Source organism: Hippopotamus amphibius, chromosome 5 (genome assembly GCF_030028045.1).
Source record: "Hippopotamus amphibius kiboko isolate mHipAmp2 chromosome 5, mHipAmp2.hap2, whole genome shotgun sequence".
In the NCBI taxonomy this organism is placed as follows: Eukaryota; Metazoa; Chordata; class Mammalia; order Artiodactyla; family Hippopotamidae; genus Hippopotamus; species Hippopotamus amphibius.
In genome coordinates, this window is record NC_080190.1 from 76,392,186 (window position 1) to 76,405,487 (window position 13,302).

At 39.3% G+C, this 13,302-nt stretch overlaps 1 protein-coding gene across 5 annotated transcripts in view; it reads right to left on the reverse strand.

Moving 5' to 3' along the window:
• Positions 1 to 13,302, reverse strand: part of BICC1 (BicC family RNA binding protein 1) — a 309,108-nt gene that overhangs the window by 10,380 nt on the left and 285,426 nt on the right. For 4 of the 5 annotated variants that reach the window (XR_009053881.1, XM_057736126.1, XM_057736129.1 and 1 more), the window contains 4 exons: positions 12,916 to 13,081; positions 9,971 to 10,010; positions 9,445 to 9,599; positions 2,780 to 2,936 (listed from right to left, as the gene is read on the reverse strand). Coding sequence is in view for 4 of the 5 variants with exons in the window: in XM_057736126.1 (XP_057592109.1) it covers positions 2,780 to 2,936; positions 9,445 to 9,599; positions 9,971 to 10,010; positions 12,916 to 13,081 (518 nt within the window). In the remaining variant the exon portion in view is untranslated. The remainder of the gene's footprint in view (positions 1 to 2,779; positions 2,937 to 9,444; positions 9,600 to 9,970; positions 10,011 to 12,915; positions 13,082 to 13,302) is intronic. The other variant, XM_057736127.1, reaches the window with a different exon arrangement.

The window sequence follows — 13,302 nt, forward strand, 5'->3', positions numbered from 1 at the left end:
GAAGAGGATCTGGAACCAAACTCTGAGGCCCTGAGCCCTGGAACAATCCACCAACTGAAGGTAAGACCCCAAAGTCACCAAAAAAAGACTGAGGAGGAATGAACAGTGAGGTGCTGGTTCGAAGGTGACACAAAGCAGAGTGTGATGAGTGCACTGGGGTGACCACTGGACCTGACAACATGGAAGTCACCGGCAGGCTGACCGCATAACTTACTGTCCAAATGATAGATTCACTTGCTTTAAGGAAAAAAAACAAACAAGGGAGTTACTGAGAATTACAGTGGAACAGCTGGTATAACAGGGATGCCAGGAGAAAACCTAGACCTTGGTGACCTTGACAAGGGAGTGAAGAAAAATGACCTAAAACTTTGCAGTTACAGGAGCCACTGGCGACCTGTGGCTGTTGAGCACCCGAAATGTGCTAGTGGAAATTAAAATATGTTCTGTGAGTGTAAGATACAACACATATTTTAAAGACTTAGTACAAGAAAGAAAGGATGTCAAATATCTTTACATTGATTATGTTTAAATGATAATATTTTATGTATGTTGGGTTAAGCAAATACATCAGTAAAAGTTGAAAAAAATGCGTTAAAATAAAATACTCTTAGTGATAAATATTTATCACGGAACAATTTTTTTTTTTTTACATTTCTTTTTAATCTTAACTACTTATAGTGTCCATATTCTCTTTTAAACTCCTTAGGCTCTTAAAACATCTGACAATGGCCAAAGAACAGTGCTTCTTTAATCAGTCTTTTTTAATTAATGAATCCCCTATCTTAACCCTAATTCTGAATTTCAATGCATCTAACTTGCACAGTCTATTTTAATTATCCAGTGTTAAGTGCAGGGAAAGGGGATAAAGATAAAAGAAGAGAGGCACAAAGCTAATTTATGTTGGAATATAAAATAGAGATCATTTCCACCCCAAGATGTACACCTGGCACCAGCCTGCCTCTCAGCTCCATCCTCCTGTCAGTGGTGGAGGACCCAGCCCAAGACTAACAGGAAGACTCCAGGCTGCTATTGACAGTACACTTGGGAATAAAAGACCTGACCTTGCTTTCTTATTATACTTGGCGGACACCATGACTGGTCTTTTCACATCTGAGACTCTTGACAACACGGCCCACTTGATTGATGGTAACAACTGGCTGTTACTGAGTATTTACTATTCTCTAAGTATTCTTCAAATACTCCCAGATATGTGTTTCAGGATTCCAAACTCATCAAAAGCCCTGAAATAAGGCATTAGGGGAATATCTTATGATTACTGTGTCATTCTTGTCTGTTTACCTATTATACAGACATGTGGGTGCTTCTGCAGACAGCCGCTGGACTCATGCCGAGTCTTAGTCATATCTGGTCAAAGCCTATACTTTAAACTTTTTTTTTTCATGTTTATGTCATTTAGCTACATTTTGTCAATTTGAAAAATCCCGCTCTTCACCTTTGGTAGTTAAAGGTGACTGAGCAGACTTTCTTCTATTGTCCAAGATACTAATCTGAGCACATTCTGCTCAACTCCTTTATATCCCTGCCTTGTCCTCATCATTCTGATGTTGGTGTGTGCGTGACTCATTCATATATTCACCCCACAAACATTTACAGAGCACCTACTAGGTGCCAGACACGGTTAGACATTTGAGAAGAAATAACAAATTAAGAAATAAGGCACAGCCTCCTGTTTGGGGGACTGTAAATTTGTGCAGACACTGTGGAAACCAGTATGGAGGTTCCTCAAAAAATTCAAACTAGAACTGCCATATCCAGCAATTTCACTTTTGGGTATTTACCCAAAGAAAACAAAAACACTAATTCAAAAGGATATATGCACCCCTGTGTTCACTGCAGCTTTATTTATTGCTACAATAGTCAACGTATGAATGCAACCTAGGTGTCCATCGACAGATGAATTGATAAAGAAAAGGTGGTGTATATATATTACATACACACAATGGAGTATTACTCAGTCATAAAAGAAAATGAAATCTTGCCATGTGTGACAACATGGATGGATCTAGAATGTATTTTGCTAAGTGAAATAAGTCAGAAAGAGAAAGACAAGTACTGTATGAGCTCACTTATATGTGGAATCAAAAAAAGCAAAACAAAGTGATCTGTATCTCATAGATACAGAGAACAAATGGGTGGTTGCCGGTGGGGGGGGGTTGAAATAGATAAAGGGGATTAAGAGATACAAACCTCCAGTTATAAAATGAATAAGCCACAGAATGTAACATACAGCATAAGGAATGTGGTCAATAATATCGTAATAACTGTACAGGAACAAATCGTTCCTAAACTTACAATGGTGACGATTTCATAATGCCTGCAAATGTAAAATCACCATGTAGTACACCTGAAACTAACATCGTATCGTATGCCGACTATATTTCAGTTAAAAAGAAAGAAGGCATAGCCTAAAAGAATGCTTGGCACATGGGCACTAAATAAGTGTTTACTGAATGAATATAGTCCCTGGAATGTGGAGCTGAAATTGTACAGGAAGAGACAGCTATGTAAGTAAGTAATTGTCTTTCAGTACGACAAATGCTAGAGTGAAAGCATACACAAAATGCAGTGAAAGCAGAGAACCACGTGGCCTGCTTCGCTGGAAAAAATAGAGAAGGCTCCTCAGAGGAGGTGGCATATGACTCATCCAAAACACCTGAAGGCATGGAGTCCAGCATTTACACTTGAACATCACCCTAAACCAAATAAACAAATTCCAAGCTGATTACATCTAAAAGTATGATGCAAAGTCAAAGCTCACTTGATTTGTTCTGTTTACGCTTGGGGCTGCCAACAGAAGCTGCAAATTCACTATGACTTGTGGGTCCTATTCCATTTCGGTCTCTCCAGTTATCAGATTCGCTCCCACTTCCCAGGTGCTCACGACTGTTGGACCTCGAGAGGGACATTGATGAACCCTGAAAACAATCAAAGCCAGATAAGGAAATGTTTAAAAAGTTACCTGGGGTAGGAGGAGAAAAGAATCCACGTTAGACCACTATCATTTATTTCCATTGCTGGCCACTGCAGTTACCCACGAATGCTGATTCTCAACAAGAGGCCGTGGGACCTGTCTGTAGCCTTTGTCCTCCAGCCACCAAGGACACTTGGTAATACACACGGTGAAGTGTTTGTCCTTCATTATGAGGGAGTTGATAATAAGGGTCCCCAGAGGAGTTCTGAGAGCCCCCAGTATAAAGATTCACTCCTCTAAGATCTAGAGGAGTGGGCGCTGAGCTTCCTATGTTTAGGAACCACAGACAAGTCCTCCATCTGGTATAGTAGAGATCCTCCGACTTGTATCACACAAGTGAAACGGAGCAGGACCCCATGGTCCTTGTCCCCCATGTCCTCTGCCTGCCTTTGGTCTGTGGAAGGACTTTAGCCGAAGAATAAGTTTAATCAGAGAAGTGAGAAAATGCAGAAACAAAGGAAAACAGTCCAAGACTAAATAATAATACTTTAGTCATTAAGCATAGTTAGGGACCTTTACTTCCTTCTCAAGGGCTATAGATAATATTCTGAGCCACATCCTGTGAGCTGTCCTATAGATACTGAAACCCCCACCAGGTGAAAGAAGTTAACTATGTGATGACCAGGCTGTAGCCATGACATAAGCTGCCACAATTCCAAGAACTGGCCTCAAGGAAATGGGAACAAACCAACCCTGGAACTGAAGGTTAACTGTACTTAAAATAATCAAGAAGACACAGGTCAGACCACCAATGACCAATTTCAAGATGACTGTCAGAGCTGACTGTGCTGTTTCTGCATGTTGCCCCCTCCCTCAGCCTAGAAAAGCTCTTGCCCACTGGTTGTAGGGGTGGGGGAGTCGGCCTTTGGACAGGCATCTACCCCCTCCCCTGGTTGCCAGCATCCAAAATAAAGCAAACTTTCCTTTCCACCAACCCGGCCTCTATTGGCTTTTGAGGGGCAAGCAGCGGGACCCCACTTTCGGTTACACAAGGACAGATGGGGAAGCAATGCAGCTACACCCAGTGCTTGGACAGGAATCGAGCTCCCAGGCTCACAGAGTGGAAGGGTAGAGAGGAATCTGGCATCGTCCTGAGTTACTCTCATCCAAATAAGTACATGGTATCTCCAGCAGACTACAAGTACCTGGAAATTTTACCTTTTTTAATTCTCCCAAATCAAAATAAAAATGGTAATTTAAAAGACCTCAAAGTTTGCACTGAACTTGCATTTTTTTTATTCTTTATTCATTTGTTTAATCACTGTATTACAGGTACCATACTTTGTACTATATCTACAGTACTGAAGTCAAGATTCTCTGATTCTAAAAGTTTTATGTTTACTGGGTAATTCCTAGAGAATCCTTTACTTACAATTGAGGTTCCTAAATTCACGTCACTCAATCCCACAGCAGCATAACCACAGCAGACCCCGCCTGGCTGTAACACTTCTTTCTTCAGGGCATCATGATACCACTCCCCAGGCTTCCCATCTACCTCACTGCAGCCTTAGAGATCTTCCTTCCCTTTTCTACGCCAGATGTCAGGCTTGGTCCTTACATTCCTTATCGTCTCTCTCTACACGTTCTCGTTAAAGAATCTCAACCTCTTTCAAGGCTTAACGACAGCCGTGACAGATTTTTACCACGGGGTTTGAATTCTCTACTGAAGTTCAGAATCACAGAGGTGCCAGTCCGCGCCGCCACTTCACTGGCCCGTAGGCATTTTAAACTACAGCGCTTGAAACTGAGCGGCTGATGGCCGCCCCCACCAGCCACGCCCAAACCCTCTCCTCTCCCAGAATCCCTACATCTCAGTCAGTGACGACCACTCACCCAGTTGCTCAAGCCAAACCTGTAAGGGTCATACTCATTCCTCCTCCCCTCACTACCTCCACTCTGTAAGTGTCATAGCTAAACATACCCCAAATCTACCTACTTCTCTCCATCTCCACGACGGTCACCAATAGCCTCCTTAATGGACATTTTGATTCTATCTTGCCTCCCACCCCAATAATCCATTTTCCATAAAGCAACTAGGATGTTTTTTTAATGGAAATTAGAACAAAATCATCCCTCTGCCAAAGTTTTATAATGCTTTTCCAGTACTTTACCATGGGCTGAGATGCTCCATAACTGAGTCTTTGACTCTATCTCCAACCTTATCTTAAGTGCTCCACCACCCTATCCACCTTCTGCTCCATGAACTTAGCAGTTTGTCCTGACTTCAAGATGATAATGCCAGCTGTTTCCCTGGCCTAATATTCTTTTCCTAGATCTTCACAAGGCTGGCCCTTTCTTGCCATCTAGGTCTTAGCTTAAACGTCATCTGCTCATTAAGGCCAGCTAAGAATACCCAATATAAAGCAGCCTCTGTTTCATATTTATCAGGGACTTTTATTACGTAATGCCTTCTTGTTAACTTGTTATGTATTTCTCTCTACCCGCCAAAAAGAAAACTCTATCCATTAAAGCAAGAATCTGTATTCAAGCAAGAATGTGTATTCAAGCACTGTATCACTAGTGCCTAGAATTATGTCTGAAACACAGAAGGTTCTTAATAATAAATATTTGAGGAATTACTGGATCTCATAGATACCTTTTCCTACATCTATGGGATCCCCTTTGCTGACTTTTGGGAAGGGGCATAGGAGAAGGAAGGCTCCTAAGACCAAAAGAAATGTTTTTTTTCAATTAAAACCACCTTTAACATTATAATTCAACCAGATAAATCCCACGCAGCAAGGGAAATAAGAACATGCTCAAAACTGGTAATTACCAGGAAAGAGATCATTATGTAGTATTTCTATATATTTTTAAATTTCTGCATCTAAACTCTTCTCAAGTATAAAAAACCACTCATCTAAGATCTAAGCTGATTCCATTCACACAGCTATAGCAGACCTGGCTAAACATGATGTTTTCTAAAAACAGTAAGTAAAACATAATCTTGTGATATTTACTAGTTCATTATCTACTAACTAAAGTATCACAAAGAGCAGCTCACCTCCACTCTTAGATTTGTAAGACTTAAAATAGTGACAATCTCATTACTCTTAGTGCTGGAGAAACTAAAACCTTCTTTTGATTCCCAGTGCAGGTTTTATTTGCTCCAGAGAATATGTAGCCATTCCTAATACCTTTAAGAGATGAATTGCAAAAAGAAAAGGAAAATCCCAAACCTTTTGTAGTTCTGTTGATGTAACAGAATTATTGCACGTCAAAGCGGCCTTTTATTTGACCTTTGCTGTCCCAGTATCAAGTGGAAAGGGTCATACTTTTGAGTCTTGAAGAAAACAAAAATAAGCCTGGAGCTACCTGCTTCTTATTTAAAGGAGCTCTTTGGAAAAGCTAATTTCTCAAAAAAGCCTTAAAACTGGAAACAACCGCTCAAATCTAGTTTCCCAGAAATCTGAACAAGATGTTCAAAGCCTCAGTTTCTTGCCTTAAGCAAGCTTCCTAGAGCAGGAAACTCATGTGCCTTGATCCCCCCGCCCCGCCCCACCCCCTGCCAAACTGAATAGCGCACACCCATCAGGACCTATTGGCTAAATGTGCTTCTCTAGAGCAGCATTCTACTTGTCCATGTGGTTTTGATTTTCTTTGGAAAAGAATAAGGAAAAAGACTGTTTCTAGCTACCCTCTGATTTTAAAACAGTGCTACAAGCAGAGGTGTGATCAATCTTTTAATAAAAATTTTTAAGTTCTCTTCACTTTCCCCCAGGTCCTTCTCAACGCCACCCTGTCCCTATGTTCTAACCCAAAGAAACAATCTTCACTAGCTGCCCAGTTTTTAATCCCTCTGAGCTATAACAGAATAAAGAGAAGGGCAGGCACCTGCAGATAGCAACTACTTCAGAATATCAGATCATGCTATGTAAGTGCCCTTTCACTTCCTTTCAGTGACTTTGGGATGCGTGAAGAAAAGTTCAAATCCTACACACCAGGGAGAATCTAGAACCATTCCCTAAGAAAGCTTGGTTCTCTCTCTCCATCTGCAGTGTTTAAAGGGGCCATGAATAAAAGCAGGTTACACAGTGAATGCCCTTCCACTGATCTAGCTGGTCACATCCTCTCCCCAACCTTTCGATGTGAATAAGCTGTTAGACGTTAGCCAGGAAGGTAGAAGAGGCTCGCCCAAGACGGCCAAAGCAAGAAAAGCCACAGGAGGGGGTTCAGCCACTGAGTCAGGACCCTGCACATTCCTGCCCACAGAAAGTGGTCTGTTCGTCCTTGCACAAGTGCCAGAGCCAAAGAGTCTTCCAGGTTCTGACATCATTTCTGTGTCATCCCCCTTATGTTACATCCCTGTGGAGCAATGTTTCCGGAAGGGAACCTGTATCAGAATCAGACTAGGCTTTTGCTGAAAGTGTAGATTACTGGTTCCTGCTGACTTTCTCCCTGACAAGTGAGATCCTGGAGGAAGCATCTGCATTTTTAAGTGCTCCAAGTGACTGCTAGGTCCTTTAAGGTACAGCAACATGGCTCTAGAGCATTTATATATCACCTTGCTATGTACCCTCTTGAGTTAAACAATTAGGAAGAGGAGTATAAAGAAATTTTGTAAAATGAATTCAAGTCCTCTCTCTGCCAGCTACTACCATGACCTCAAGTAAGACACCTAACGGATCTGCACCCCCTTCCTTCACGGGGAGTTTACAGGGATCAAATAAGCTTGTGGATGAAAATGTACCTTATAAACCAGAAAGAAATAAATGAATGTGATTTGATAATTATTACCAGCACATTATGTGTTCATATAACACTCTAAAGTATTCCTTTGGATATAAAAAGCATGTCTAGTTTGAATGTGCAGAAATACTTCCAGCAATAAGCATTCATGTATATGAAACACATCTTTCATGAGGCTCTTGGTTTCTTCAGGGTAAAGTTCTTCAGTGGAAACAACAGAAGCTGCTAAATATTACTGAGAACTTCCTGCATACCACGCTGAGCACTGGATGCCCTCTCCCATATCATCCTGAAACAAGTGCAATGAGAAGATGGGCTCAGAGGCGTGAAGTCACTCATCAAAGCTGCACATGTGTCGGTAGTGGCTGTCAGGCCCTGCACTTGATAACTATGTTATTAGAATGATCATTCATTTCAACCTGTCATACTATTGGTCTTTGAGAAGAGAACTGAATTAACATTTCTAAAGTGAAATATTTCATCTCTGAAACTACAGAAACACAGTCAACCACCTAACACTCCACTCTGCCAAAGGCGAGGGTGAGCAAATTAAAGACTGCAAGTACATCAATGGAAGCCTAAGAATTAGCACAGCAGTTTCAAGGTCTCTGTCAATGAAGGATGTTTATTTTCTCTCAAAGCTATAATGGCAGAAAGAGGGGTGAACCTCCTAGAGCCTCAAATTTTTCATAATGGTTCCTACATTCTAGCTGCTGACAGTAACTTCAATCTTTAAGTACAGTCTGCTAGGCTGCTACTGTAAGTCTGATGATGAAATTCATAGGGGACTGTGCTGTTTTAGTATTTCAATAGTATTTTCTTTTCACTTACTCAAAGAGACAAAGAAAAAAAATCGCATGTTTGCTTTTCCCTTTCATCAACATTATAATTTATTACAAAGAAAATGGGTGGAAAAAAAGAAGGTCAATCTACAAATGCTAGTTATTAGTCTAACAGTCATGAAACCCTTAACCAGTACTTGTTTTTCAGCCTACAGTGTTCTGGTTGAACACTATGATTCTTGGATTAATCATTTTCATCCACGTTTGGGTTTGCACAGCCTCCCCAGCACTGTGTGTGCATGCGTGCATGCTCTCTCTAAGCCCACCCCCACTCGCAAAAGGTTTAGAGCCAAAATCTGACACTCTCCAACTGCAAAGGCCTTGCTGAGTGAGTCACATATAGCCTGGCTGAGAAGCAAGGACTCTGGATCCCTTCTCCATGTGGTGAGGGTGCCAGCTTCCCAGTCTCACCCCGAGCACTACAGCCAACATCTGGGAAACATAACATTTTGGAGCTATTGTTTGTGATACTTCCTGCTGTGTTCCCGGCACATCTGAACAGTGAATTTTTACTGCATATCTGAGAACTTGTTTTTGTTAAATACTTGCCTTTTCTCACTATGGTGGGCTTGCTAGTGATAAAGGGATTCTTTATACATTTTTTTATGGAATATCACATCTGTCCTTTGCTAAATCTCAGCCCTGCTCTATCACTTACAGCATTCTCCCCCTAACAAAAACACATTTATCCAAATTTACATCTCCTTCACTGCTGATCAACAACTTTGAGAGAAAACATTTAAAAAATCATAATACATTAGACTGTATCAATTTCATAGCAATATGTTTACAAGAACAGAAATCAAAACAAATCACCATTAATGGCCTGTCCTTATGTAAACAGAGAATGGGAGAGGAGTGGTGGTTCTTTTTTGCTGAGAGAATGGACAGGAAGAATGGGTACGGCATGACTCTACAAACCTCAAAAGTGGTTGTCATTGTGGGCTTATAGGACACGTGGTTGGCCCGTCTCAGTTCCTTGATAGTTTCAGCTGGCATAGATTTAGAAAACCCAAGGCCACTCCAGGTATTTGTGGGTGTTCTGACCTCCGTCACCACTGGTTTCTTTAACATAGCTTTGGAAAACAGAACATAAAACAAACGCTTGGTATTTTTAAGGTATTTCTTAAATACAATATTGATGAGTATGTTTTCTTTGACATATATAAAGAAATTGTCACTGAATATTTTTCTTAACACAAAATGCCTTAAAATATCTTCACAGAACATTTTATACACAGTAATGGTAAATTCTAAAATGATACATTATTTCTTAATTGATCTAATGCTAATCTATTCGACCTCAAAGTTTGTGCAACTTGAAACTAAACATTCTGGGTTTCCTTTTATGAAAGTCCAATTTCTCAGTCAACATCAATACTGAAAAACCTTTTATGTGTCTATTGGAAAAAAAAGTCAAAGTATAGATCATTAACGTATCACATACCTTTGGTTGCTAATAGTTTCTTTTGTTCATAGTCAAAAGCCTGGGGGGAAAAAAAGAGAGAGAAAATATCTTTACTGTCAGTCTCTCCAAATGTCATGCCAGTACTTCATGAAAAGATTTTGACTACAGCCCATGAATCTGCCTGGGACACACACTAAGCTCTGCACCATAATGTGACGGTAATCCATGCAAGTCTGATAAACCTTAAACATGTTTTCAAAACTAATTCATTATGATAATGAATTATGACTTCTGACTTGAAGTCATGACAGTGACAAGAGTTAGGAATTTCCTTCAAAAGGAAAAAAAATTTCTGTTTACTATGAATATTTAACACACCAGAACCAATATATGTTAACATATAGTGAATAACCTAATAACAGTTATGCTAAGTTTCAAAATAATGCATTCTCAAAATGCTTTCAGGTTATCTATTATTGGCCTCCTTTGTTTCTCAAAATCCCTTCTTCATTTAGGTAAAGCACGGCCTCAAGTGGTATTGATGTCAAGGCAACCTATGAAACTATTTAGCCTAACTGGCATACTCTATGCTTTTAAAGTGACATAAGTGACAAAGCTAGACATTTGTCTAGCTTTAATCTATAATGACCTAAGCAATACATTAAAATTAAACCTAAATAAAAATATAAACCTAAATTTAAAAAATAAAACTTAGTTATCTTTTATTGCACAGGACTAGGATAGCACCATTTACTCTTCCCATTCACATTGAATAAGTGACTATGACACAGTCAGGTCTACATAGGGACCAAGGTAGGTAATCTTGAAGAAAGAAGTCCAGATATAGCCACATCTCAAATGCTAACCCAGGGTTCTCAACTCGCCAATGCAGGAACTAGGTTAGATTTGATTTAAGAATGTCTCTTGTATAAACAATAATGGAAAAGAATTGAAAAAAAGTATATAGATATATACATATATATGCATAATCAAATCACTGCTGTACAACTGAAACTAACACAATATTGTAAATTAACTATACTTCAATAAGTTAAAAAAAAAAAAAGAATGTCTCAAAGGCCTATCAGGTGGGTCAAGAACCCACTGGCAACTGCTCTTTGGACCTTCCTCCCAGGAGGACTATACCATCATATGTAGGGCATCCATATAATTTATGGTCTTAAACAGGATACTTCTGAAAGTGAAATGTACTACAAATGACTGGGTCAAAATAATTAAAGTAAATGGGCTGACCTAGACCAACCGGAAAGAACATGGCAGTAAATTTGGGAAAGTCAGATTTTCAGATAACACAGTTGGATAATGTTTTTGAAATCCTAGGTCTAAAATGGCTCTGGGAGTTAAAATCAACTTTTAATGACTAATGTCTAAGGGCAAGATGTGGGGAGATTCTCAGAGTTACTTGTTCAATAAATATTTATTGAGTGCCTTCTGGTTGAAGAGACTGTGCTGCACTTTGTGGAAGAATAAGACAATGAATCAAAAATAATCTATAGCCTCAAATCACATAGAGACTTAGCAGGGATGAGTAAGAGAAATAACCACAAAATAAATCTGAAAGTGGGATAAGTGTGAAAGAGAGCTGGAGATACAGACATCCAAGAACAGTCAGGAGACATCGTCTCAGGAGACAGAAATTATCTTTAGCTGAAGGAATCAGGGAAGTCTTCAATATTTCTCCCTGTCAATGCTCAGTAACTATTATCATTGATTTCTTGGTGATTTTAAGAGTCAGCTCTTCACTAATAGCATAAATACATCAGCTGAAATTGAAACTCTATCACCAAGAACATTCACATCCATCCTAAAAGAAAGGAACATGAAAATGGTTCACTGTAGGTATAAGCCTGATGGAAAAGATGAGAATCACAAGATGGATGAAAACCATAAAGGCATCATAGAGGAATCTGACACTTAGATGAGAGAGCTTTAATTTATAATAAAGGAAAATAAATCCACCAGAGAAAATGTAATAAATGTTTTTTTTTAACTTTGCACTTTATAAAGGCCATGGCTTTTGTAAAAAAACATTCATCTAAAAACTCATGAAATGTTAAAATGCAAAGGATTAGAAAAAACAGACAAGCAGGATTGTACTGTAGTTTTCACTGGAATTATAAAAGTATAATTTAGTTCTATGAATTAATTTCTTTGACATTATCTGTGACAACTTTTTTATTTCTAGGATTTTGTGAAGTTTTTCCCTGTTTTGGAAGTGGGGGAATGGGGATGATAAATCTCTTACTATGGGGTAGATAAGTAATTCAGATACTGGAATCAAATGTTTATAGGCATCTCTAAAAGTACAAAATCCTTATCTTTCATATTGTGATCTATATGAAAATCAGATTTCTGAATTTCATGATCAACAGTCTATTTTGAGTAAATAGCCTAATACTTTGAAAATGGATACAGCGAAAATCCCTGCTGAGGAAACTGTTCAAAATAATAATAAAAATCTGTGAACCAACATAATCATCAATAATATTTAGCATCTCCTTTCAAAAAACTAAAGCTTCACATTAGTTATTTTTGTAACTAAGGAACACCAAATTTATCTTCTGCATTTCACAGATAGAAGGATAATTATATCTATTTATCCAAGACTGTGTCATGAGGTAGTAAATGCTCAGAAATAACAGTTCTCACATTTCTCTAAATTTTTTTAAGCAACAGATGAAAAATGTCATTTGCATAAGACACACTGACATAGACCACGTTGTCATTTTTAATACTGTATTTTAAAGAATTCTTCTCACTTAAAACTAAATCCTGCATTTCATTTTTAATGTTTATAGCAAAACCAATTCCTAACTGCTATGTATATATTTAAATTTAGTTTTGACTAGCATGCAGGAGGAAAACCTAATATCTGCTCTACTGCTAAAGGCTCACTGAATTCCCTATTCCCCACCTAGGCACCCTACATTTGGATGACTTCCCCATTTTTCTTTCATCATTACCTGCATGTTGACATATGATGGCCGTGGGGCAAGGCGGGCCCTTTCATTGTTTTGCTGGGCAGCTGCAGCCCTCTCTGCAGCGCGCTCGCTCCCCGGAGCCTTCTTGTCCGCCAAAGGGCTTTCTGCAGCACTCAGTTCAGGATCTGAGAGCAACCTGTCAGTGCTGCTGTGAAAGAGAGTTTGGAATTGAACACTCCACCATTACATGCAGATGTACCACACATTTCCTAGGTGCCACATTTACTATGTAGGTTTACCACTGTCAACCATTTACTTGTATTATCTCATTTAATCCTTACGGCACTGCTATGAGGAAAGCAGTACTATTATCCCTAGTTTTCAGATGAGGGGAATACCTTGTCCAAGGTCACACCTCTGGTAAATGGT